General features: G+C 39.9%; 2 protein-coding genes across 2 annotated transcripts in view; both read left to right on the forward strand.

The window, feature by feature from the left end:
• The window catches only part of rabgap1l (RAB GTPase activating protein 1-like), an 86,161-nt gene that overhangs the window by 15,441 nt on the left and 43,883 nt on the right, over positions 1 to 26,837 (forward strand). The window contains exons 11-12 of the mRNA XM_083888376.1: positions 3,342 to 3,435; positions 4,621 to 4,771. Coding sequence (XP_083744502.1) covers positions 3,342 to 3,435; positions 4,621 to 4,771 — 245 coding nt within the window. The remainder of the gene's footprint in view (positions 1 to 3,341; positions 3,436 to 4,620; positions 4,772 to 26,837) is intronic.
• gpr52 (G protein-coupled receptor 52) lies at positions 15,704 to 16,873 on the forward strand (the record flags this gene model as incomplete). Its single annotated transcript, XM_083887895.1, is given in 2 exon segments — positions 15,704 to 15,724; positions 15,728 to 16,873. Coding segments are annotated over 2 exon segments (1,167 nt in total).

The raw sequence follows: 26,837 nt of genomic DNA on the forward strand, positions 1-26,837 counted from the left end.
TGATGGGACTAATAATTAATGACATTATTTACACCTTACGTTTGCATGTCAAAATAGGCCAGAATGTCAATAAGCCTCTTGTCAGTGAGACACACTTGAAAGCCCAGTGCTCAGTGTTTACAAAAAAACAGCACCTCGAGGACTCCAAGAAAACCTTGATTGGTGTGATGGAAACCAAGATTGATCTGTTTGACCTCAATTCATGTCTTGTCGTGTCTGGTTTCCTCCATACATGATGCTTATCACTTACACGGAAGCACAATGCTGCTGTTGAGAGTGGGGGAAGACTGCGTGGAGTGATAGCTGAACAGATCTATTATTCCAACAGGATAATAATCTGAATACATCTCTGGTGTGGCTTATAGGCACAACTGTCCTTGAGTGTTGAGGATAAGACCCCTCACTTTGAACCCAATTAGATGTTTTGACAAGTCACTGTAGGAACAGCACACAAATGAATGATGAATAACTTCTGAATAGAGCTGTCATTGATCATCAGCAACTCCTGTCAAATTGTCCGCTGTGAAAAAGACCCACTGAACTGATCTTGATCTTGGGGGGGGACTTGAAAATCCTCAAATTCAGATATGCAGAGCTTGCATCACATCCAAGGAGACTCAAGGTTATAAGTAGACTAAGTATTAGGAATATTTAATGTTCCATGTTCAAAGATCTGCTTTCATGTTGTCATCATGGGGTATTTAATGTAGACCAAGGAGGGTAAATTCAGTGTAACTGGATAAAAAGGGTGACTTGGGGTTGAAAAGTTGTCGTGCAGTAATCCTTCAAGCTCTAAACAGATATTGTACATAGAAGTCTTTACGAAGCAGTTCACAACCTGCTTCAGTTAAATCAACTTGACCGTGGAGTGTCTTTTGCTTAGATCTTTCAATTGTGTAAATGATATTTAAACCACAATAGTAAAGCAATCAAATAAGATTGTAAAAGGTTAAATCTTAGCTTTTTGACATTAAAACCGTTTCTACTAATTACTGCCCTAATGGTTTATCAACCAAGTTCCTTGTGGCATCAGTGCCTTAAAAGTGCCGTAAGTGTCCGGAATTCATTTATGAGATTTAAACCCAACCAATAAAACAGAACAGAGTAACAAAAATGTTCCTCCAACCATAGCTATACTTTAGGTTTGGAGGAAAAAAACAGATGTATCGTCAACAGCACGGTCACTCGCTATTGGACTCCAGGGGTTCCCAAACATGACCTAGTTTTAGCCCACTAATATAAACAGCACTGGTGATTCCACCTCACCCCTGGCTCAGTGGTGCAGATGTCGCATATTAGATCTGGACACAATTCAGGCTGCATGTCTCATGATGATATTTGGTTTTGGTATAAAGGTGGACTTTTCTGCACTAGCTGCTGTTTGCATAACATGAGTGCACATCACTATCCAAGAAAAGAAAGACTCAAGGATAAGGAACATCCTGTACACCACTTATTTTAAATAATGAAATATGCATGAAATCTAATCACCACTATATTATTTTATACATTCAAATTATCATTTACAGGTCCCTTTGTGCCTTGATTACATGCTGTGTAGTGAAACTAAAATGGAGTTTGACAAGCCCTAATTTTCTTGTGCCATACACTTAAGACCATGTGCCATAGATTGTTTAAATAGGGCCCTCATTGTGTTGTTCTTAGTGAATCGACTGAAAGGGAAAACTCACCTGTCCTCGCTGTCGTCTTGCCCAAAGCCACAAGTCGGCTGCCAAGCCTGCAGCTGACGGCTTTCAAATGGCACTATGGAAGACAGTCACAGGGCTTTTTCCAATAGCGCCCCTCACTCAGTACAGAAATGAATACACGCTTAGTGTAGAAGCCACTGCTGCAAACACACACATAAATATTCAGTATATATGCATGTTTCTTTTGGGGGGGAAGCTTGAAACTAAAATTATCCCTTTTCCCCTGCTTTTCTTTTTACTGAATGCTTTATGTTTTATTGTTGAGGTTTGGTACCCTTTTTTTTTTTTTCACTTGCTTGAACATAGACAAAAACTGTTACTGATTACATTTAGACAAAATGATCAGTCAGTCATGTCAGTCCTGTCAACTAATATGTGATAGTTGCAAAACATAATATAGAATAACGTTAAATAAAATAAAGATACAAATAAGACCCCACAAAAAGAGACTAGTTGGGAAATTCGGCTTCCTTTTAATTTTGACACAACCAATCCACTGGTGGCTTTAGCATCAGAGAGATTCTATTTGAAAGTAATCCTGGAGTGAATGCATAGCCTCTCTAGATTAGAAGGTAACCGTAATGGTCTTCATAGTTTCTTTCATCACCTGTTAAGCTGGTGGAGGCACTGGACTCGCGCTTCCTCACCACGTAACCTTAGTCAATCTGAGAACAGAAGCAGCAGCTTTGTGCTGGGTCTGAACCATTTGAAAGGACTCATCAAACATTTATGAAGACCTGAAAGACTCCTGCTGAGGCTGTGAGGATGTATAGGTGCACAAGTACATTGGGTATGGTGGCTGCAGAGTGTGGTACAAAATGTTCCTTCTCCTTTTTTAATGTCGAGGTCTTACAAAAGGCTTCAGAGGAAGTGAATGATCTATTGCCTTTGAGGATTTTATGGCTGAGATCATGCTTAAGCTGAATGCATGACCTAACTCCAACTCTGTATTTTCATGTTCACAACTGTTAGTAAAGATGTCATGTACAACATAAAATTTTACATCGTTCAGTTTTTGGACACTTTATAAAAAAAAAAGACATAGCACGAGTACCCTTTTATTTTATATACTGAACATATATGTGTTTCTACAGTAGTGTCATTAACTACACAAGTTCTCAGTATGTCCTGGACATAATTGTTTGACACTGTGTGTGTGTGTGTGCTCCAGTGGGCGGTCTATATGTGGGTTTATCAGTTCATCTCTCCAGCAGCAGAGCAGGCCAGGCAGTCAATTAGTGCCTCTGCATCTAAACACAAGTGGCTCGCTGTGCTGATTGCCTCTTGTCTTCCTCACAAATCACCGACAGAAGAACAGCAATAAAGAGAATGTGGAGGCACCACCTCCTTCTGACTGAGTGGCATCAGTGTTAAAAAGTTTTTAAAACTTCCTGTCTCGAAACTGTCGGTGACCTTCACAAGAACTGCTGGAACATTAATCCAACTTGTCCTCTTGTCTCAAGAGTTACGTTACACTGAAATATTATGAAATCATATTCAGTTTAAGTCCTTGTCTACAAAATGTTGTTCTGAGTACAGTTTAGCCATGTAGACAAAGGTCACAGTTGACAGTTGAAGGTTACTCTAAATATCTGTTAATATTTGGATTTTGGTTTGTTGTATTTCCTACAGATAGTGACAGTGAAATCTCAAGTGGTACAGGGGATGTTTCCAAAGACTGTCCTGAGAAAATCCTAGAGTCTTGGGGAGGAATCCTCAACAGATGGTAAGGCTTTAAAAAGAAACATGTTTAGATGTGAGACAACAATTGACCTTTGCACATCTGGACAGGGATTTAACAGAAAAAGCTTGCAATATTTCACTTAAACATTACAACAGCACACCCATCATATAATAGTAACCACAGTGTGATGCCTTTCTAATATACAGTTCTATTAAGTGTGGTGCAAACTAGTGTAAATAAACCATACAATTAGGCATGCAATGACTTCAAACGTGAATGTTAGGCCCCGTGCAAAGTAACTATGACAAGACACACTGGTGCTTAGAAGTAAATCATGCCCATAGTGCTACATGCCATCTGTGATTTATAGCCCGGGGCTAATTGTTAATCATCCCAATAACAGTTCAGTTCCGATATGACCATTCATTTATCTGCTATAACACTTTGTGTTATCATTTTGATACTTTATGCATTCATACCATCCAGCATTGATACATGTACAGTAGCTTCAGGTACAGACACCAACATGATTAACTGAATAAAAGATGTTTATGGTTTTTCATTTGACTTCACAGCCTGTTTTCTTGCTGTTGCATCAGCACAATGAGGCAAAGTAGTTCATTGGCAAATTGCTTTCATATGGCCTCAACAAATGCATTATGATGAGATTTCAAGCATCATTAAAAAGAGCTGACGGTGTGTTTTCAAAAGCAGGATATTTCATCTTGTGGGAGAATGTTATCAACATGGCAGAACTGCAATTATTAGTCTTGATGTAGTATTGTCTTTTGTCCTGTTCTCAATTACATACACAATAATGTAACATTATGACGTATAATTGTAGTACTATCACTTGAAATGAAATGCTTCTGTCCGTATTTGTATGACTATCTTACTCAAAACTGTTTATTCTGTAATTATAGTCCATTTCAGTAAGGCGGTGAATTGTACTGCTATGTCACGGTAATAATAAATAACAAACAAGGCGCTTAGTCAGCCCTTCTTACCTGGTGAGGAAAAACTGATGCACTTTTCTTGTCTTAAAAGACATTAATAAAATCTGTCGATGCCTAAATGCCACTTTAAAAAACCTAACAAAAAGCTATCATCAGATCTTCCAGCTATAGGTCAAAGCAAAATTTAGACCCACTCAAGGAGTTTAAACAAGATCACAAAATAATTGATTACTTCTGCCTGTGTGTGTGTGTGTGTGTGTGTGTGTACCAGGCATGGAAACCTGTCCACGCGTCCAAAGGGTTTGTCCTCACTGGTTCGCAGTGGCATTCCTGAGCCACTCAGAGCTGAAGTCTGGCAGTTGCTGTCTGGTTGCCATGACAACCACGAGCTGCTTGAGCAGTACCGCATCCTCATCACAAAGGTAAAAGTACACGCCGATTAGTGAGGGACATCTGTGATACCAAGTTGCGTTTACTTCATTCTCATGTTCTTATGTGAGCTAATATGTGAAGGGTTTTGGAAAGAGTCATCTCATGAGAGATGTGCACTGGCTTGTTATTGAATGTGTCTATCACTTGGTCTAGACCTGGTTGCCATTGGAAACTTTAGTATGTAGACTGTTGTCAATATCTATGTCTTGTGTGTGGGTGCTTCTGATGCCAAACAGTAGTTAACGGCACCTACTGGGGGTAATATGTGTTGTCTTTATTGTCTAATTTACAAAATTCCTCATGTGCTCATGGCCAAGTGGGAAGGGATCTTGTAACTGGAGGGTTACCGAATCCCCCCAGGTCAAAAAAGGGCTGGTGTGCCCCTGAGCAAGGTACCCAACCACTATTGCTCCCTGGGTGCTGCTCAGTGGCTGCCCGCTGCTCATAATTCAAGGAAGGTTTCTAGTAGAGGATGGGTTAAATGCAGTGAAGGAATTTCCCCTGCGGGACTGATAAAGGACTAATTTATAATTTACTGAAGACCTGTAACTAGCTGTTGAGACCTCTTCTAAGGGAAATGTTGATTAACATTTTGAATCAAGAGAGAAGTAGGCTCAGACAAGTTCTTTTTTACAACCAACAGAGTAACTCCCAGGTGACTGTTCCTTATAGTCTTACATCCTGAATAGCTTCAACCAACAACCCATGTTTTATATTTGGTCTGTGGTTAATTTTTTTGTGTTTTAATGAATTAATGAATTAATGAATTAATTCAGTCAGTCAGTCAGTCAGTCAGTCAGTCAGTCAGTCATTCGTTCAGTCACTCGTTCAGTTCATTTCATTTGGTCTGCACCAGCTTTATATTGTTCATTTTTACTTTAGCTTTTCATACCAAATGAATATAAGTAAGCAATTGACATGGAAATACAGTTAGGTAAACAACCCAGCGATTTAGACAGTTCAGGGTGACAGCACCAGCGCTGTACGAACCCACATTACTGACAGCAAGTCACTTTAGTACTTTACTGAACCGTAACATGTTCATTGATGTTCTTGGCTTACATAATTACATGAGAGAATTATAAGTCAAGACTGCCTGTTTGTTTCACAAGCTCACATGAGTTGCCCTTCACGAGAAAACAGCATGAAGTAATTCTGTTCTTTGAGGCAACTTTGAATTCATTACACACTGGATTGCATGATTGAAATGAAAATATCTGTTCTCCCTTTGATATTTTGCTATGTTACTGATCTCTTACATTCTCGTGACCTTAGTCTAAATCTTGTTATCTGTATCAGTCTTTTGAGTCTTTTGCCTAACCATCGAGACTGATGATTTTGACCAGTTTCCTCGAGTAAAGCTGAATCTTGAAATCTCACCAAGCAGTTAATAGATCTGTGAGCTGCCCTTGGATTCTTAGAGATTTTGTAAACCGTTTGTGGAGTGACAAAGCCACACAGTAGCAGCAGCAGCAGCAGCAATGGGAGAGGTCAAATAAACTCTCGAAGCAGACTGAGAGCCTTGCTTTCATGGATAATACAATAGCCTTTCTATTTGCTGCACAGAGATGGGTGAAACTATCTGTCTAGATCAATAAGCACAGAGAGAAGGTATATGTGGAAAGAGGAAAAATGTAGAGGTAGAAGAATGTGGACCCTTATATGTGGTTGTAGACACTGAGGGGTAGGATTGGAGATAAGGAATGTGTGTAAATGTACAGCGAGCTGGCAGATATCTCTGTCCCGAGTCACATATTTTTAGCTATATTTCACCTGCTGTGTAAATTATCTCAATCTTTCTACCTCTCAGTACCTTTATCTATGGAATTGGGACATTTTTTCCATTTTTGCTTCCTATCATATTTTTCTACCCATCCTTCACTGCTTCACTTTTCCTTTTGCCTTCCCATTGTACTCTAAAACAATTTCTCACCGGCTTGTCTTATCTACCATCTTTTTTTAAATACTCAATTCTTCTTGCCTTTTCTATGTGCAGTGTATTCCTTTGCCTGTCGCTGTCTCTTTTATTACATAAGACCAAGATAGTTCAGCTCATTTATTCTCATTCCACTGGCTTGGCCACACCCCCACTTCCTCTGTTACTGGAGTAGTGATGGTATTGATAGGCGAGTGGCGGGGCTATTAATAGCTCAACCAAATGAATGGATAGAGGGAAGATGGAGGAGGGAGAGGACGAGGGAAGAGAAGCAAATGACAGCAATAGAGAGGCTGATGTAGAGCTTATTAATGTCTGTTGTCTCGGCTCAGTGAGTATATTAATGCTGATTGAATTCTAAGTAACTGGACTGTCACCTTTTTATTGAAGGTGTTCTTGTGTCGTAAATCAGTGCTGTGTATTAACCAGGGTTCTGGACAGGTATTGTTGTAGTTCTACAATACAGATTGCCCTTCTTTATGCATGTAGTATATGCTTGGTAATTGAACTAATTTAAATCAATGTTTTGAGTGGTAGAGCTTGGTAGATCGGGTTGTCGGTCCATCCCATGGCCAACATACAAAGACAAACAACCATTCACGCTCACATTCACACTAGGGCTGGGTGGTATGACCAAAAATATACATCACGGTATTTTTCAAAATTCGAACGGTTTCAAGGTATCCAACGGTATTTTTTTTTCTTGCATAATCAGGTGCACAGCATTTTCTACTGGTTTAGAACAGAATTACTGCAGTAGATTAACTTAGGATGGTCTATTTTACTGTCATGAATACTGTAGAATAACTCCACACTAGTACAGGTTCACATGGCCCCAGAAAATGATGCTGTTTACAAAGAAGAGCTACTCATGATTCTAATGAAGTGAGGAATCGGAATGCAAAGACAATTGCAGTCTAAATACAGAACTTTTACTGTGCAAATCAACATCTTTAATTAAAATTCCCTGTGTTACCTGCTGATTTGGAGGGTGCTGACCTTAATTTCATGCATTCTTGATATTCCAAGAGATGCTTACTAGGGCTGTCAAAATTGCTCAAAAATGATATTCGAATATTCCCTCTAAAAAAACACAGATATTCGAATATATTCTCATCGTATTTGCATCGCGCATCTGGTGTGCATTGCATCCGCTGTTGTGTAATCAAATACACAGTTAAAAAGATAGCTGGACAATAAACACAACAAAACACATGTCAGTATCGGCTTAGAGTTTCAGAGATGGAGAGATTACCTCAGGTCATCTGCCACCTATGAAACAAGTGTTTGTCTGTGTTCATCTGATGAGACGAGAGAAGGACAATAACCTGCAAATGAAACTCAACAATCACCAATTTTCCAGTGATCCTGCCTACTGCAGCTTTAATGAAGCTATTGTGCATCCTGAGTGAGACGTCCTTCAGCCTTGTATATATCTCCTGTGAGATTGAATCCTGTGCACTACTTCTCTGGTGTGGTTTACTGTAGCTGCCCCAAGTTAAAGAAGTTTCAGTATAACACAGAGGTTGCAGGGTATTGTATGAAACCTACGTAAGGCTTATATTTGTGAAGATGTTTCCGTTAGAATATGCCTTGTTCAAACACGTCTGTTGTATGTTTTGACATGCACAAGTCATTAGGTTTATAATTCATTTATTTTTTCTGTTGCTTCAGTTGAATAATTCAGAGATCTGTAATTGAGTGTATTTTTGAGTGAAAATCCCGTTTTTCTTATTATTTATCCTACCTTTTCAGACTTGAGTTTACAAATAGTTTGTTTTACATGGCAATGCCTCTTCACAAGCAGCTGTCCACTTCTGCATTATTTCTGACATCATGTTGGAGTCCTCCAAATGTATTTTTTCCACTGTGAGAACCACTGTGTCAGTCTCAATTTGTTGAGCATTTAGCAGCACGTGGCCCCTGGTCAGCTTGCTTAATATCATATATCGCAAGCGTCATGTGTAGTGCTGTGCCACACTCATTTACAGTCATCACACACAGTCACATACACACTTTGTCACACACACCGTGGCCTTAGGGCATCTGAGACATTCACAAATAACTCCTTTCTCAGCTGTTGCAGTGCTGTGTTTGGGCTGGGGTGGGGTGGTGACATTTGAACAACCTTTTTGTCTCCCTGGAGCTGAACAAGCCTAAGGTGTACTGCTACGCTTGAACCTACAGCTTAAAAAAGCTCAGCCAGCTATTTCCAGGCCTGCCTCTCCAAAGACCAATTTCTCACACAGCACAGCCAGTGTATTAACAGAGGTCAGGATCTCTCCACAGGTACAACGCTGTAATCAGAAGCTGGAACAATGGACATAAAGAGCCTTATACTGTTTGTCAACGATGTTGTTTGGAAACGGCACTGTTATGATTATTTATTAATTCATTTTTTTTTATAGATTTTGATAATATTTTTTCCATTTCCCCCTTTCATTCTTATTTTTGGTATTATGGATTTTAAGTGGCCTCAACCCCTGCCTTTTTAGAGAGCTAATTTTGTTTTAAAAGGTAAATTATTTTTCACTGCAAGTATTTCAGCCATGAATTTCCACTTCTTTGCTGACTTTAACCCTTAATGCTAACCATAAGACTAAAAATGCCCAGGTATTTCTCAATTCTTCACAAAATATGCAATGAAATTTGAGGTCATGTTATACTCGTTCGGTGAGGTGCTTTACGTCGTGATGTTGGGACAAACTGAGACCAGGCACTAGCTTAGAAATGCTGTTTAAAATAAGTGTACAATCAAAGGTAGCATCAGCCATGCAGCTAATCTGGAATAATACCTTACACCAACACCTACACTTGATAACCTAAGTACAATGTATATAAGATAGGCTGCCATGGTAACTGTATGGGTCTGAGGACTTCACTCAGCTTGAAGTGGTCTCCATGACAATTCTGTCTCCTTTTGCCTTTGTTGCTTAACATTCTGCCTTAGTTCATAAAGGGCATAAAATGTGGATGTGGGTAGATACTTGTGAATCTCTTCAAAACTTTATCCCCTACTTGTTTAAACAGCAATGTACATAAGCTATGCACAGGTCGTTTGAATCAGTAGTTTATCTCGTGCACTGAAAATCATCTTAATCAACCAGCTCACAGATCCCTGTGTTTAATTAACTCAGATGTATCAAATTAGTTGTACGCTTAGTTGCATTTCAAATTATTTTGTAATTTAATAAAATGTAGTAGGACAATCTTAAGATTCCCTTGCTACAGTAGAAGACAATAACAAGTATGATCAAAGGTAAAATTGACAGCTTTTCATACAGGGTTAACACTGCCAGCTGACAATGTGCACATAATAAACACCGCTCCTCTGGTGTAGCTCTGTGCCCCTCCAGTAGTTTGAGGTGTCGGATCTCCTTGAGGGCCCAATGTCTTGTCAATCTTACATGCACACACACACATGCACATGGTATCTGTCTAAAGCAGCTGCACTACATGGCTGCAACACCACTTCCATTCCCCCTTCCTTACAATAAATGTGTATTCACCATACCCCTCCCTTCCTGGCGCTGTGCATGTATCCATAATGCAGCCCTAAAGGTCTCATTCACGTATCCACAGCAGGATCCCAGAAGGCACCATTAAAGGACATTCTGCCTGTCTCCCTCAGTCATGAAAACTGGAAAGGATAAACAATATAATTCTGGTTGGATAATTCTGAAATGTCGAAACAAATTAGACAATAGTAAGACAGGGTTTATGATGAGCTATGAAATCTGTATAGTGAATGCATTTTGGAAGAGTAAAACTCATGTTTTTAAAGCCTGATAACCTTTTTCATTTGTTGTAGTATTTAGAGTGAAATTATCATGCAATTATTACACATTGCCAAATAAAGATATTAGTTACTGCTGTGATTGTGCTGCTACACTGTGTGTATTAGCATTGCCTCCTAGCCATGCTGACACTGATATGACAGCTCAGATGATCCACCCAACAGCGTATTCTGTGGTGACACTTCTGTGCCTCAATTCCCATAGCAAGTGATGCTCGGTTTCTTTCTCTTCATTACTGCAGAGTTTCACCAGCTTGACCTGCATTTTATACTAGGGATGCACAGTATTGGACTATTCGCTGATATATTGGGGGTGGTGCTTGGACCAGTAACTGATATTTGTTTTCCCTGTGGCCAACTGCAGAGGTTATTTAGTCTCTTCTGTGGTGAAATGAACACAACATTTGCATACTACAGCAGATGCAGCAGATGTAGATGTAAATTTCTCTCAATGTGCAAAATACAAAACAAAAAAAAGAATAGGAGAGCGTAGGAGTCGAGGAGGTAGCAGCTCATTCAGTCTAGTTATTAGTCGTATCGGGGGAGCTTGGCTGATATCAATATCATGCTGATAATATTATGCATCCCTATTTTAAACAATTACATTGGTTATTTTATTGCCAGTAACTATTTAGCATTATTGTTTTTTTTTGGCAAAATGAAAGCCCAACAAGACAAACTGTAGTTTGTGAATCTGGGCATAACTGATTTGAATGGATTTCTTTGCACATAAAGAAATAATGTTTTAATTGCACATAAAAGCACAAAGGCCTCATTGTTTGCATCTAGTCTTTACAGATGACTAAAAGATTAATGATACATCCTGACTTACATGGTACAAGGACAATAGGAGCTACAGAATAATGAATATAAACATTTCAACCTGAGCGACCAGAAAGGTCTTCTCTGCCATGTGTTGTGAGATTAAATGAAGATGATGGATGGTGATTTCAGAAGGCAGCCTGTTGTTGACCTTTAGCTCCTCGTCACCCACTTTACCATTAAACTGCTTTGATTTCAGTTTATGTAGTATGATCACACTGTGTGAGAGGTATTTTTCTGTTAAGGATGTTAAACGTTGTTTTCATCTGATAACTAGCTGTTTCAGTACATCGTTTTTCACATGCGAGTGCTTGCTCCATCTTTATATTTGACATTTTCAATCCATCTATCTCATACATTATCCACTTTATGTTGACCAGTCATGGGATGTATTATTTGTTCTAACTCTTGAACTATTACAACTATACTTAAAGAAATTTTGATCGAAGCTTAATGTATTTTAAGTTTTTTGCTGACATATTGAGCTGCCTTACACAGCTTCACCTTTGCTGTCTATAACAGCACAGAGCTGACTGCAGTGTCTGGACTTCGAAATCCAATTACAACTTTTCAGTATAGTGCACACATTTTACAGTACATTTTTCCAGCCATTTCCTGGTCTGTGGTGTTTTATAGTTTAGCATACTCAACAGCCAAGACACACAAATAGTTGAATCTTAAATTGTCACCTTAGCTACGTGAAAATGAGCAATTAATGTAAGTTAATTGAACCTAATGGTAAACTTTTTGGGGTGAAACACCTACATTCATATTCCCAAGAACAACACTGATTTGCAATTCTCTTAGCATAATAAGGTCCACTTGCCAAAATAGAGTCATCATCATAGACTGCTGGTAGTGCACACTTTTGCAGTGCATTACTTTTGCAGTAACACTGTAAAATATACACTAAAAGACACACATTTCACGTGAAAAAAAACACACACATGCAGAATTTATTAAATTTAACTTAATGATAGTGTAGACGATATCAGTATCTGTTCCCTCGGTCGCCATGGATGCACTGTAGTGCATCAACAAGTAGTTGTTCAACAACAAACCAAGGAACAAAATACAAGAAATGTTTTTCTGACATCAGGTTACCTAATAACTAACAGGGTCAGCAGTGTCTACTTGTAAAAAAGGCCAAACATTTTATTGATTAATCAACATATTAACATATTATCACATGCACTGTGTCATAGTAAAATGTATTTAAATTAAACAATTAACCTTAATATAGGGGAAGTTGCCCTGGATGTGTTCAACATCTAAAAGTTGGATGGGAACGTTCCACTTATACGAACACATTGTTGTTCAGACTAGAATTAGCAGGTGCCTGGGGTGAATGAGGGTGGGATGCTGAGAAGCAGTGAAAGGTGAATCAGCCTCCACCTTTGTTTCCAAGTGACCCTGCTGTCTTTGTTTTGGAGCAGCATTAATTATTAATGGTGGCCTTCTGGTCGTGTTTTTCATCAGTGTCCACCTCCAACGTGTGAGTGCCGAGAGAGCTTCATTGACTGGCCTCATCTGTAGTAACAGCAGAACTTTTATAGTATTCATTGCCCCTCTTTTTTATTTTTTAGCGTTTCTCTCGTTTTCCACTATTTTCTCTGTTTGACCAAGTAAACCAACACTGGTGCAGAAGAATATCCCGTCTCCATGACAATTGAAGATCCATCCCTCTGCATTGAAAGCTACATTTCATAATCACATTGTGTTAAAGACATTGTTTAACGTATACTGTATAGAATCTATAAACGGTAAAACCCTTTGTCTTCTGGGAAAAAAAAGGCAGGTGCTCTTTTCTGAAGTGGTCATTTTCCAGCTGCCTTTAATCCAACCACTCCCCATAGTGTAAAGGGCTCAGGTGATTCAAAACAAATGAAAGCAATGCTTTTAAAAAGAAAATGTTAAGCTGAATTATTACCCTGACATGATGCTCACCAGTTTTTCTTACTGTCCTGCTGCTTAGCCAGGTTGCTTTCACTTAATCCTCTATCATCTGCTGACCATGGAGGATGTTCTTTAATTTCCTTTAAGTGCCTGGCAACTAAAACATCCTGGCAAGCATACCTGTGCAAAGCTGTTGGATGAATGAAGAATTAATAATAACAAATTGTACCTGGAGCCTGACTGGATTACAAAGAGAACATATTTACTGTTAAGCAGAAATGTGTTTAACAAAAGTGGTAATCTGGGGCTGAGTATGAACACTGTCTTCCATAATAGAAGAGGGTATTACTGCCATTAAATATTTGTTATTTTATTATGTGTGTGTGTGTGTGTGTGTGTGTGTGCGTGCGCGCGTATATGTGCAGTTATATCTACTGGGTTAGGTAGATGTTTAGGAAAGGGGGGAAAAAAACTGTACAAATGTACAATACGGGGAGAGGGGAAGTTGGAAGTAAGATGCAGTGTGGGAGGGGGAATTTAGTTAATAGAAAATAGGCTTAGAGATAAGTAATATGTAAATAGGAAATGCATCCAAATTTACCTCTGGGAAAGAGCCAGCGTGTGAGACAGAATAATGTGTCAGGGAGCCTCAGGTGCAGCTGGGAGGAGAAGAGGCGGAGCAATGAGTGAGAGGCCAAGGGAGAGAGAGGGAGAGAGAGAAAAAGGGAGGGTTTGTGTGTGTGTGTGGAGAGAGAGAGGCGGAGGGAGGGAGGGAGGGAGGGAGCGAAGTGTAAGCCAGTCACAGCATCTCTCCTTCTCACTGCACCAGGGCTGAGGGAGTCTTCATCCCTTTGCTTCCCTCGCTGCAGATTTTACCCATTTCCATCAGCGCAGTCATCTTTTTTTTTTTCTTGCTTTTTGCTTGCAGCTTTTGACAGATGCATTGAATCCATCTCCTTTTGTATACCAGGATCCAAGGATTTATTTATGATTAAGATTTTGTCCTGTTTAACGGAATCTAAAGGGGACCTTTGCAGAGGACAGTGCTTCAGACTGGGACTCCTGCTGAGACTTCTTCTTTTCTTTATGCTGCCAGAGTGGGTTCCCTTTTTTTGTTGCGCACCCTGTGTTTTGTTCATGCCGCGAGACATACTGAGAAAGGATACTGTATAATCCGTTACCTCTACAACAAACAAACAACAAACAAAAAGAGCTCGTACTTGACAGACCTAATGCAAGTTCCAAAATCTTTGGTTGCATTATACACCATCGGAGAAATTGCTTTACTTCTACCTGGGAATGCCTCAGAATGTCAAAGCACTAAGTTTATGGGATAAATAAACGGATTGCCGATTGATCCCCTCATCTCTCTTTGCAAGTGTCTGCCACAGGATTGCTGAGGAGCCAAAGTGAGTGGAGCGCTGAGTTATTCAGCTGGCCTCTCATCATTGCTCTTGGAGAGTCCTCTCATCTGCCTGACATTCAACGCTTTTATCAGCTGCAGGGCTTTTTACATTTATTTATCGTTTGCAAATTGCAGTCCAGAACACTGAGAGGCAAGTTTGCACATTTGGATTTAAACTTTACATCACTTAAATGGCTGAAAACCATTCAGACATTTTTTCAACCTCATTCTGCCCGGGGATACCTTTTAAACACATTATCCCCCCCAGCGCCATGTGTGTTGAGAGAGCTGTGACATTATCTCCTGTGGAGATCCCCTTGTTTTTATAGCCTGTGTCTGTGTTTTGATCCAGACAATAGCTGGGCACTCATGAACTCCAGACACTGACCTGAGGACCACCAAAATAAGGGAAGCCTGCTGTAACATACTCGTATTAAACATACTCGCACCCATGGCACAGTGAAACTTTGGATTGTATTGAAGTTTGATTCGCAAAGTTAAATGTAATTATACACCAAGACAGATGCCCAAGAAACATTTTTCTCCCCTAAAGTGTATTTTTTTGAAAAGCAGTTTGCGGCATACAGTGACTGTCATGTGATAGATTCCGTTCTTTGCATCTTCTATACCTCATGCTTCCACTCTCCCAATGGCAACCCTCATTATACTTGGAAGATGAAGCCACTGACTGGCAGGAAAAGCAGCAGGGGAACTCGCCTTTTGGAGATATACTGGCCACAATGCTACCACTACCCTGCCTTAGGTGTACCAATGGAATACACTTTTTTGTCCTCTCTGCTTTTGACTGTTACCCACCCACTACTTTCACTAACAATGAGTGATTGGAGCAGGAGCGCTGAACGGGTTGTCCTCCTCTCCTAGAGCTGGTATTGATTTCCCTCAAGTCGGTGTTCATTTGATTGAGACCCAGCTATGTGAAAGTAAGGCGAAAGAGAGACTGAATGTTCAAGACACGGTATTGAGCTGTGTTAACTGAGAGTGGTTGCAGATGCCCAATAAAGAGCGGGAGGGGGCAGACAGTTCTCCAGTTTCAGGCCAGCTGCCTTATGGGTGGCACACCACAAACCTGACCCACCTGGACGGCACCCAGAACAATGAACCAGTCTGAATTGACAACGGACCCGGTGCTCATTGCCAACAGCAGCCATGGAGACTTCTTCCCTGGAAGGCCCTCTAACCACTCCTGTCCCCTGGGCTGGGGGCTGAATGAAGGCCTAGAGACCTGTGTCCTGGAGACTGCTGTCATTGTACTTCTGACAGCACTCATCATTGCAGGGAACCTGACGGTGATCTTTGTGTTCCACTGTGCCCCCCTACTACATCATTACACCACCAGCTACTTCATCCAGACCATGGCCTATGCTGATCTGCTGGTGGGTCTTAGTTGCCTGGTGCCCACCCTGTCTCTGCTCCATTACCCAGCAGGTGTCCAGGAACCCATCACTTGTCAAGTTTTCAGTTATGTTATCTCCGTACTGAAGAGTGTTTCAATGGCATGCTTGGCCTGTATCAGTGTGGACCGCTACTTGGCCATAACCAAACCACTATCCTACAACCAGCTGGTGACGCCATGCCGGTTGCGGGGCTGCATCACCCTTATATGTGTCTACTCTAGCCTGGTTTTCTTGCCCTCCTTCTTTGGGTGGGGCAAGCCAGGATATCATGGGGACATTTTTGAGTGGTGCGCTCACTCGTGGCCGACCTCTGCCCTATTTACAGGCTTTGTCGTGTGCCTGCTCTATGCACCTGCTGCACTTGTGGTGTGTTTTACCTATTACCATATATTTCGCATTTGCCAGCAGCACAACAGGGAGATCAGTGAACGGAGGGCACGTTTCCCAAGCCAGGAGATGGAGGCTGGTGATGGGGGAGGCAGCAGTGGGCATCAGGGAGGGCATGGACCAGACCGTCGTTATGCGATGGTGCTCTTCCGCATCACCAGTGTTTTTTACATGCTTTGGCTCCCCTACATTATATACTTTCTGCTAGAGAGCTCCCATGTGCTGGATAGCCCTGCACTTTCTTTCATTACCACCTGGTTAGCCATTAGCAACAGCTTTTGCAACTGTGTTATCTACAGCCTTTCTAACAGTGTGTTCAGGCTGGGCATGCGTAGGCTCTCGCAAACAATCTGCTCCTTCAGCCACTGCGCAGCGGATGACAGGGATTTTGTCGAGCCTAAACCAAGGAAGAGAGCAAATTCATGCTCCATTTGAAGGGAGTACTAATACAGGATATTGAACTCCTGGAATCAATGAATGGGAAATGTGAATCTTAACGAGCTTAACAGCTTATTAACTTTTAGTAAAGGTGGGAGGGCTTCACTGAATGGACACTCTCTGTTGTAACAGCCCGTTAGCTCACTGACACCTGTGACTTTACCTCGGTCACACTAAACCTCAGTTTATTGCGTCATAACCTTTTCAAGTTGATGGTTGTAGATTCTAAACAGAGAGTTGATGGGAGTTTGGCAGCTTGTGATGGCTTTCGCTCAATGTTATGTGACATGACTGAGTGTCAGGCCTAATGAGACGGCAAACATGTAAATTGTAAAAGATTAGCAAAAGTATTTCCTTCGACATTAAATGTGACCTTCTTTTTCAGGCCTGTTATATTTTAGTTTTTGTAAATTTGTTTGACCTGCCACTGGATGTCTCCTAACTTTTTATTATGACTGTCATTAGCAGATACAAGATAACTTGCATACTTGAGCTCACAAAACTGTTAAAAGAAGAAAAGTGAAAAGAGGAGAAAAAAAGAAAATGGATGTTTGTATTTTAACCGTAAAAATGCACAAAGTGACATGATAACAGCTATTATGTTGTTGATAAATAACAGGTGTTGTATGGCCTTGACTGTTTTCTATAGAAAAGCAAGCAGTCTATTTCTCCTTTTTGTATTTTGTGTTGTGTTTGTGCACACAATGACAGTCGGTGAGCAGAAGACAGAGCCAAGAAAAATTGACATGATGTACTGTCAGATCCGCAGCCTTTATAGATAGAGTGATGGATTAGTCAGTATGACAGTCGGGTGAAACTGGATAAAGCTGTTACTCAGACCATCTACAAAATATACCACATAATCTAAAAGTGTACAGCCATCTTTAACATTAAATACCAGTATTACACTACATAAGCACTTTGGCAAAAAAAAATACATATAAAAAAAGTTTGAATCCACCACACTGGAGGGATGTGTAAATCTCAACTGTAGTTGTAGTGAACTCATAATATTTGAACACCCTGCAGACTGCACTAGTGTGACCAGTATCAGATTTTCTACAATGACATGCTGCTTCTATTGTTTACCAATGTAAATATGATGATTATTGTTAGTTGTAAATTAGGTGGTGCACCCTTCTCAAAAAAAAAAAACGCACCTTATTTCCAGCATTCAGATTTAGGATGTATATGAATTAGCCTGGTTTGAGACTAAGGCCTCTGTACGAAGGGCAGCGCATTGAACTCTCTACAAAGACGTTAGTGTTGAGAGCAGTGAACTGATGCTCTCAGCAAAAGACCCCAGCACTGTTTTTTTCCTCCAAGGGCCCCCCCAGCATAAAATGGTTTATCAAAGCTCGCAACTGGCATGCAATTTCTGATATGGCTGTTTTTACGAGGGTTCTTCTGTTTGGCTCACATGCTCATGGCAGCCATTTTCAACCAGTAATTGAATATTACATTCATCTTCCCTGTATATGGACAGCCATGTACACTACAATAGAGAACACATAATTGGTCAAATCTAATCAAAACCAAAACAATGTAATTATATTGTTATTTATACAATTATTTTAATTTGTAAACGTCCCTGTGTCATATAAAGGTAAATGATAAGAAGTGTCTTTGCTGACTGAGAGCCTAATTTAGGTGCTTTTCATCACTGACACCCTTATCTGTTATTGTGAAGATGATGATGGTGGGTTTTATTTCCTAGCAGCAGTTTACAGGCACTCGGGTTAATGTGACCCGATCTGTCTGGAGGTTGTTGTGAGGATGAAACTTAAGTGTTCTGAAATGACATGCTTAGTTGTGATGAATGTTTAAGGCTATCACTAGCTTATCTTGTATTGGTTTGTTAAACTACAGGCTGGACAATGTTCTATGTTACTAATTTAGCCAATTTGTCCTTAGCTCTGCCAGTTTAATTATTGACATGAAAATTTAGTTGGACATCACACACAACATTTGTGGAACAAATTGGATTAGTAGCTGGTCTCATGAAATATAATCTCTTGTCATGATGTTTGTATCCAAGCAACAGGTAACGAAGGGCAAAGTATGGATGTCCTTTTTTTGTTCTCTTTTTAAGCTTGGAGACTGTTTCCCAATTTGATAGACAAAAAGCAGATGAACTGCTTTAGGCTATGATTCTCATTCTTTGCTCTAGCACAGTACTATAGTCATTCCAGTCAGTTTACCTTGAACATTCCCTGATCATTGGATCAATGTCAAATTGTAATTCTTTTAATAAGAATACAGCCACGTACTACAACCAATGATTTCTCTCTTTGCTCACATAGTATTGTTGGTCATCTGTGATTTAGGCCTTGCTTGTTGTGTATTTGTCCATACTAGAAACCATGTGATCCTCACCCGGTCCCTTGATATTGTAACTGTTGTTCCATTCAATGCTGCTTACCAATATACCCAGTGCGATTTTAAAGCTGCATTAAGTGATGATCTTTAACACCGAACAAAAGCAGAGCTACATGAGCATTTCAGAAGAGTCTGTCTGGCCACCTTTATGAATGTAAGTAAACATGTAAGCCGATTGAACCGGGTTATTGGCATACTCCACTTTCTTCACCAGCCACTTGTTTATTAGCGCTTTGTAGTTTTGCATGAGATGTTAAACCTACAGTCAACATGAAATGGTCATGTGCTGTGAGTGGCTGCCAAAGTCATTGTTTTGGTTTTTCTTTGTTCAGACAACTAGGATAATCAAAAAGTACGGTCGAAGCAGCTATTATATAAAGCCTGCTGAAATGGGTGTTGATTCTCAGAAAGATTAGCATTTATCATCCTTTAACATACTGTAATTAGGATGTATTTGATTCAGTGTTTGAATCGGAGCATTGCTTCATGCAGCTTTAATGCAGTACAGATTTCTGTATATGTGCCTAAAGATGTATTTTGTAGGAAAAGTGAACAAAAGTGTTGAAGTCATTAATTTTCCATGGACATGATGCACTTTTTAAAAATCATTTTTCCAACTCCATGAAAATATCTTGTGAATATGAACATTGTCGTTTCAATTCATTTTCACTGACTGTGAATAGTTCAGAGGGTTTTCCACTTTGACCAACAACGGGTCGATCATTAATTTACCTCAGTCTCATGAATTCCCTTTTTTACTCTCATGACCTGTCATAAGAAGAATTACACTAGGAAAACACACAGTTTAGCCATGTAATATATTGCATTTATAGTTATTATTTTAACAGCTTGTGGTTTTGTCCTCCTTTTTAAGTAGAGTGCAGTGAGGTGGTAGATAAAATTTAAAGGATCTCAATTAGCGCTGCTATCTTCACAGTTTGGTGAGATGCAATTATAACAACATATAAGTATCAGAGAAAACTAAATTCAATAGTTGCTTACAATAAAATAGCTCATTTAATGTGAACGTTACGATCACATTGGTCACAAATTGCAAAAAATATTCCGTCTTTAGTTTGGTGTTAATTGTAGCAGGTTTTGTGCGGTACATGTCTTAGCACAGGGTCTCAAAAATCCAAGAGCCATTGAATGGATATTTAAAAAAAATAAAAATAAAAATGTTGTTTATGTGTCTGTATTACACTGACCAAACTGAAGTCTTAGAGAATCAAAACTGTTCAGCAAAGTTGTCCTACTTTGAAGTGCAATGATAGGGAATTTTATTTCAGAGCGAGTAGTAAAGAGTTTAATTACAGGTCAGTACAGTACATGTGTTTATTTATTGAATTATGTTTATACCTTTACACAATATACTGTATATGAGTATACTGGATGTAAAGTGTGTGTATCTGTATTTGATCTGCTGTACAGCCCAAAAAAAAAAAAATCAGACAAAGGTATGGCACACCCATTTATGTTCAATCGACTAGGCTGCTAATGTTTTGATTAGGAAGCAGAGAGTGTTAAATTACATAGTATCTATTTTTTTATTTTGAAATTTTGTCAGAGGCTATGGATTTGCTGTTGCTGCCAACCCAATAAAGGTAAAAAATAGTCTACATCCAAGTTTTTGTGGTGACTTTTGTGAAATGTGTGTGCAGTGTTCTGGTGATTAGAAGTCATACACTGGAGCATTGAAGTGACAGTTACCCTTTAGCCAGCTTTCATTCACAAGCAGTGAAACTCTACTTGTTACTATTGGAACTTATTTTATTTGTCCTATTTGTCCTTAAACACGATGGAACCAAGACATTTGTATTGAATGTGTAGGAATAGAAATGTAGTGAATATGTAGGAATCAATGAAGAAACATGCATTTTTCAATGCATGAATAAAGTAAAAAATCTCATGATGAAATGAAATAGCTTTAATGGTTTCTATTTAAATAGCCAGTAGAACGTTTAGGTCACATGCCTCTTTCTTGGAGAGAAACTGTCTGCAATAAAAATGCCCTGTACTTTCACAGCCGTTTTGTCAGAGTGAAAACCAAAACGTGTGAGTCTCTTGTCATTTTCCAAATTATTCAGTTTATATTGAAAGATCTTCCTCCTGAGGGTTGCTCCACATACCAACAGTACAAGTACTTAACATATTAGAAAAAAAACTAATGATAAACTTGATTTGTACATTTTGGCCTCTTTAATTTGTGCTTAGCCAGCTGTTGTCAGATCACTAGGAGAGATAAAAGGCCTTCCTTCCCCTTACTGCATGCACTCCATCATGTCCTCATGGAGTTAACAGTTTCGTAATTATTCAACCCGATCCGTGTTCTTGGTCTTAAATTGGCATTTGCACTACAAAATAATAATGAAAAAAACAGTGTATTCCTAAGTTATTATAACTTCTTCATAGCGTCACTATTATATTTATTATTATCGGCAAATATTACCATACAATTAGCACGTGCAACTGTCAGCAGGGGAGAGAAATTCTGAAATCATACCAGTTGCTATTTATAGAATGCAGTGTTTGGGGGAATATGCTCATTATCAACGATTATTACACTATCTTAAGTCCTTATCTTTGTGTAGAACCAGCATGTTTGAATTAGATGCAAGCAAACACTTTCAGGAGTACTCTGTATTTAGCTCTGGATCCACTTACAGTACAATCATTCAGCCAAATCAAGAGCAGCATGCCGGTCCAGGCTTGTTCAATATTCATAGCAGGCACCATATCAGGAATTCCCTTTTATTTCCACAAATGGTAGAACTCGGCTCACTTCCTCTTTCCCTTTCCATCCTGCCACTCCTCCTCCTCTTTCCGTCTTGATTGAGAAAGAACCACCTGACCCTCTTCTGAGGTGGGAAAGTCATAATTGGAGGGGAAGCCAGTTCCTGCCTCAGTGGGTGCTGCAAGGCTCCACCATTTGTGTTAATGGTGGAGCCTTGCAGCACCCACTCAAAAGCCTTTGAAGGCATAAGGAGGGCACACTCGTACACCCACACACCAGCAGCACTCCTTCATACATCTTGCATGGCCTTAGTCTTTGAAAACAGGGGCTTGCAGCCTCAAAGCTGACAGGTGTTAACCTAGTTGTCACTGACTGTGTGTTGTAGAGAGTACAGAGAGTAATGTGCAGTATTAAACTTAATTTTAAACTTTTACATCACCATTTACACTTTTGATACAACAACCGCTCCAGTGACTCTGTGAGCCTGTCCTGCAGTCAAAAGGAGATGATCAAGTGATTACTGAAACTGCTTTAAACATTTAAATAATGTTTAGATTAAGATAATCAAGACAGATACATACATTTTTTTTTTATATTATCCTCTCATCTGGAGCCAAATGATAAAAAGAGAAGAAAAAGAAGGAAAAGTACATGTTAGTTTCCAGTGCTGTCAGGCTACATAGAGAACATAGCCTGGTCTGATGAATCAGATGTTGCATAGGCACACAGATGGTAGGGTCAGAACTTGCCATCATGACAGGGTCAGAGCGTGCATGAGCCCATGCCATCCATGCTAAAAACAGACTCGGTTACACATGCAGACTCAACAAATTACATTAAAAGTCGTGCATAACTTTCTTAGCAATTTTTAATTTTAGCAAATGTCCGTGACATTTAAACCAGAGTCAAATGAGTTCACGGAGTTATGATTCCTGCTATCAGCTCCACACACCTTTCTGTTTTCTCAGTATAATTGTGTTTAGATCTCATGTTGGCCAATATTATTCCTGCAATGCAAACAGGAAGTTGTTTGTTTCATGTTCAGACTGACGCAATGGCAATATTGCGCTAGTAAAGCAGAACAGCTGCAAGCAGGTTAGAGTATGACTGACAACTCAAAGAAGCGGCCAAGAAAAGTAGTGAATAATTCTACCGCTCGGTCATTCAGCAGTTTCACTGGATAAACGACTCTTCCTACTGAGGGTCTGACCCTCTGCTACTCAGGTCAAGGATTCTCTGTGCATTTGTGTGTGTGTGAGAGAGAATGGTTATCTTATCCTCCTGCACCAAATTGTCCACAACCAAATGCTTACAGGAGCACTACAGCATGATTTTCATTGCTCCTAAGCTGAATCCAATGGTTCCCAATGAGCCAGAATCAGACAACTTTGACATTTTTGGGTTGAATGAGGTCACACTGGAGCCTACCTTCCATAACAACGTTGGATTGCAAGTGTTTTCCCCAGTCTTTAATCTAAGGTATATGCACTAGACTATCATCAAACAAATGACTCCCATGTTTTTCTGACAAATTACTTTATCAAGTCTTTTATCTTGTGATGATCATTTTGTTAATGTATTTCCTTCATTTTAAAAAGAAGTAAAAATAAAGACTTTGCCTAAAGCTCTAATCCAGGTAACAGCTTTGTCACTAGTGTGACTAGAGTTCTGTCGCGTCACGTCTTTCACCGACCGCTTTGCTTGTCACCAATTCCACTGAAAGCAAATTAGTGTTTTTGCCTTTTTGCTCTCCGTCTGAATGCTGTGTCTGCAGTTCCAACTCGACAAATTGAAATGCAGAACCAGCCAGACCATTAAAATGCCAGAGCGGCGATACAGAGTCGGATGAATTTGCAATCTGCCAAGTGGGCCAGCTGTTGTACCCCCCCCGCACTCGCAAACCTCCAGGGAACACTCCAGAAACTTCCTCGCCAGCAGCCAAGGACAAAGGCCTCAGGGGGAGCTGGTTTTTAATTACTGTGCTTCCGTCCTCTGAATATCACACCAATAGATTATCGCACAGTGTCCCACTGAAATGAAGAAAAATGAGGAGTGTATGATCGAGCCAGGTGTGTGAGCTGTACAGGGTGGCTGCCGCGTGTTGTTATGAGAAGAGGATTAACATACTTTAAGGATTAGCATTTGTTGGGATCTGAAGAAAATATGTTTTAAAAATCTTTGTCATCACTACTCTGTCATAAAACAGAGGTATTCAGTGATGCTGATAGGTTTTCAATTTATTGAGTTTCAGGACCCAAAGGTGGTGATTTATTTCTTTGTAGTCTTAAACTTCTGTTTGATGCCGGTATAGTATGGATATAATTATTAGATCAATTCATGTATAGTGTTTTGTCTTGGATTTTTTTTTTAGCACTGGGGCAGGAGTGAAAAAGGTCTTTAATACAATAACAATGACCCTTTCTCACGCTAGCAAACCCAAATATTAGAGACCAGTGGCCAAAGTTGAAATACTAGAGCAGTTTGTTCAAATATCTCAGACTGCATGTCTTTTTTTCTTAATATCAGCCCCAAAAGCTCATGGCTCATGTGAATAAATGAGTTTACCTACAAGCAATAAAGATAAACTGTACCATAGCTCATAGTACCTCAGTACCTCAGTCAGCACAGTGGAACCATTATTTTTTACTTTTAAGCAAGTCAGAGGGTGCCTCAGTGGAAATTAATGGCAGACCTTTAAATTGCCTGAAAAGCATTTTATTTTAACCTTCAGAAGGAAAGATTTGCCGAGTGCACATTTCCTCTCACAGCACCCATCCTCATAGCAATGCAGTTTCACTGGTCAACAAACTGAGACCACACGTATGGGGCAGTTTTACTGCAACTACTGCAGCATCACTATAGCAGGTGGTGTGTAAAAGCTTTGCTCAGAGGCTCATATTCATCAGATTACTCCTTTCTTCTTTGTGTTTAGGTTTATGTTGTCATTTTTGTGATCAAAAGGCAGTAGGTTGTCACTTTTAATACTGACCCTCTTAATCTATCCAACTGATGAAGAGGTGCTCTAATATTCTGGCTGTCAGTAATTTAATAATACATGCCTCTCTTCCTCTCTCCTTGTGTCACACACCTTTTCATTTCTTGTCTACTATATATATTTTCCTAGAATCTCCTAAAGCTGTGTTTCAGCATTCTGTGTTAACTGAACCCCTGCTTTTTAATGTCTTATTGATGTCCATAGCAAAACAATCAATGTCGCTTCTTGTAGCCTCTCACCTGGAGGAGCTCCAGGGTGCAGATCTGTAACAGACGTGCTCTTCAACACACCCTGCTGTTGGTTCATCAGGTCCTCTTTTCTCTAGCATGGCTCATAAATACACCACCCCTCACTCATGTTGATGCCAGGCTCAGACGGTACATTACTCGCTTTTGTTTTCTTGTTTCTGAGACGTTGACAATGAAGGGCTTTGAATTTGTTCGGTTGATCTATCGCTGAGGATCTTTTTCTCAGCCCATTGACTGAGAAAAAGATCAATAACTAGTTTTGACAGTGTATGGAGATGAGTAACACATAAACAGCATTGTATTGATTTCTCTCATGAGCGTTGTGATTGTGTCTTACAGTAAAACCTGCTGTGAAATCTGCAGCTGAGAGCTGTTAATCCACTGTATCCACTGCCCCCCCCCCCCTCGTATTCAGGAAAGAGATGATCAACATTTGAATGGAATAAACGATGACCCTCTCTCACACACTTCGTTCTAGATAAATCATTAAAGCTGGTTGCAAACTATATTAGTTAAGGGCTACTGTATGTGTGTTGTTCAGAGATATTCTTGATTATATATAGATAATATTATTCATATTGACATATTAAGCAACGCTGGGATGCTGAAGTAGGAAAATTATTTGCAGCTTCTGGCCATGCTTATCCCCACTGTCACTGCACTGTGCAGTGTGGCACTTCTTTAGGTTGGAATATAATAGGATTAGACAATGTTTTTTTTTATATATCTCCATATAATACATTTAGATTTTTTTGATTTCGAACCGAGTAATTTATCCGTAGATCTCTGTTTCATTACACGTGGCTGTTGCTGAAGCAGTTGAGTACAAAAGTGATGTTCTCACTGTCCAGCAGTGCTCCCGCCGTAATTGTTTTGTACACGGTTTGACTTTGCACCCAGCAGTCTGTCTTCATGGTGGCCTCCAGTGGTTTAACACTAGCAGCATCTTCCCTGGTTGGCTGAGCTATCACCTCAGGACTATTATGTGCACTCTGTGCCTTCAGCTGCCTGAACCTGGCATATTTTCGCTCTTGTCTTAATGGTTTAGCAAATCCTGGCTGCCTCTGTGTCGAGGGGTTCACCGGCCAGCAGCCTTGGGCCCCAACCACACCCTGGAGTTACCTAACAGTCAGCAGAGAAGAGTAACTGAATAGCTCACTGCTTTTGCCAGAATGGAGCTGCTCTCAAGATTCTACATTTTTATTTTCACTTTTAAACATTTATCTATCACTTCAATCTAGAGAGAGTGAGAATGTCAAAGCAGGTAGGTGGTTCATTATGCTGCTCAAGGGCATTTTGACAGGATTCATTGCTGTTGATGGACAGACTGACTCATGCTTCTAAAGCAAAATACGCCAACATATTGACCTTGTGCTGAGAAGCACTCAGAGGCGTTGGTATAATTTTTCTGAATCTTTCTGAATTTACATGCAGAAATCTCTCCTTTAAACACACGTTTACTCTTAACCTGTGTTTAATAGTTTGTTGGTCGTCTACCTCTAGTTATGAGCTACCATAATCTCCCAGATTCATCCAAGTGTTTGAATAGTGTGTGGATCTGTAATTGTAAATACCATGGATAGAGCTTTTGTGTGTATGTCCCCC

The sequence above is a fragment of the Microchirus variegatus genome (assembly GCF_963457635.1).
Source record: "Microchirus variegatus genome assembly, chromosome: 4".
Classification (NCBI taxonomy): Eukaryota; Metazoa; Chordata; class Actinopteri; order Pleuronectiformes; family Soleidae; genus Microchirus; species Microchirus variegatus.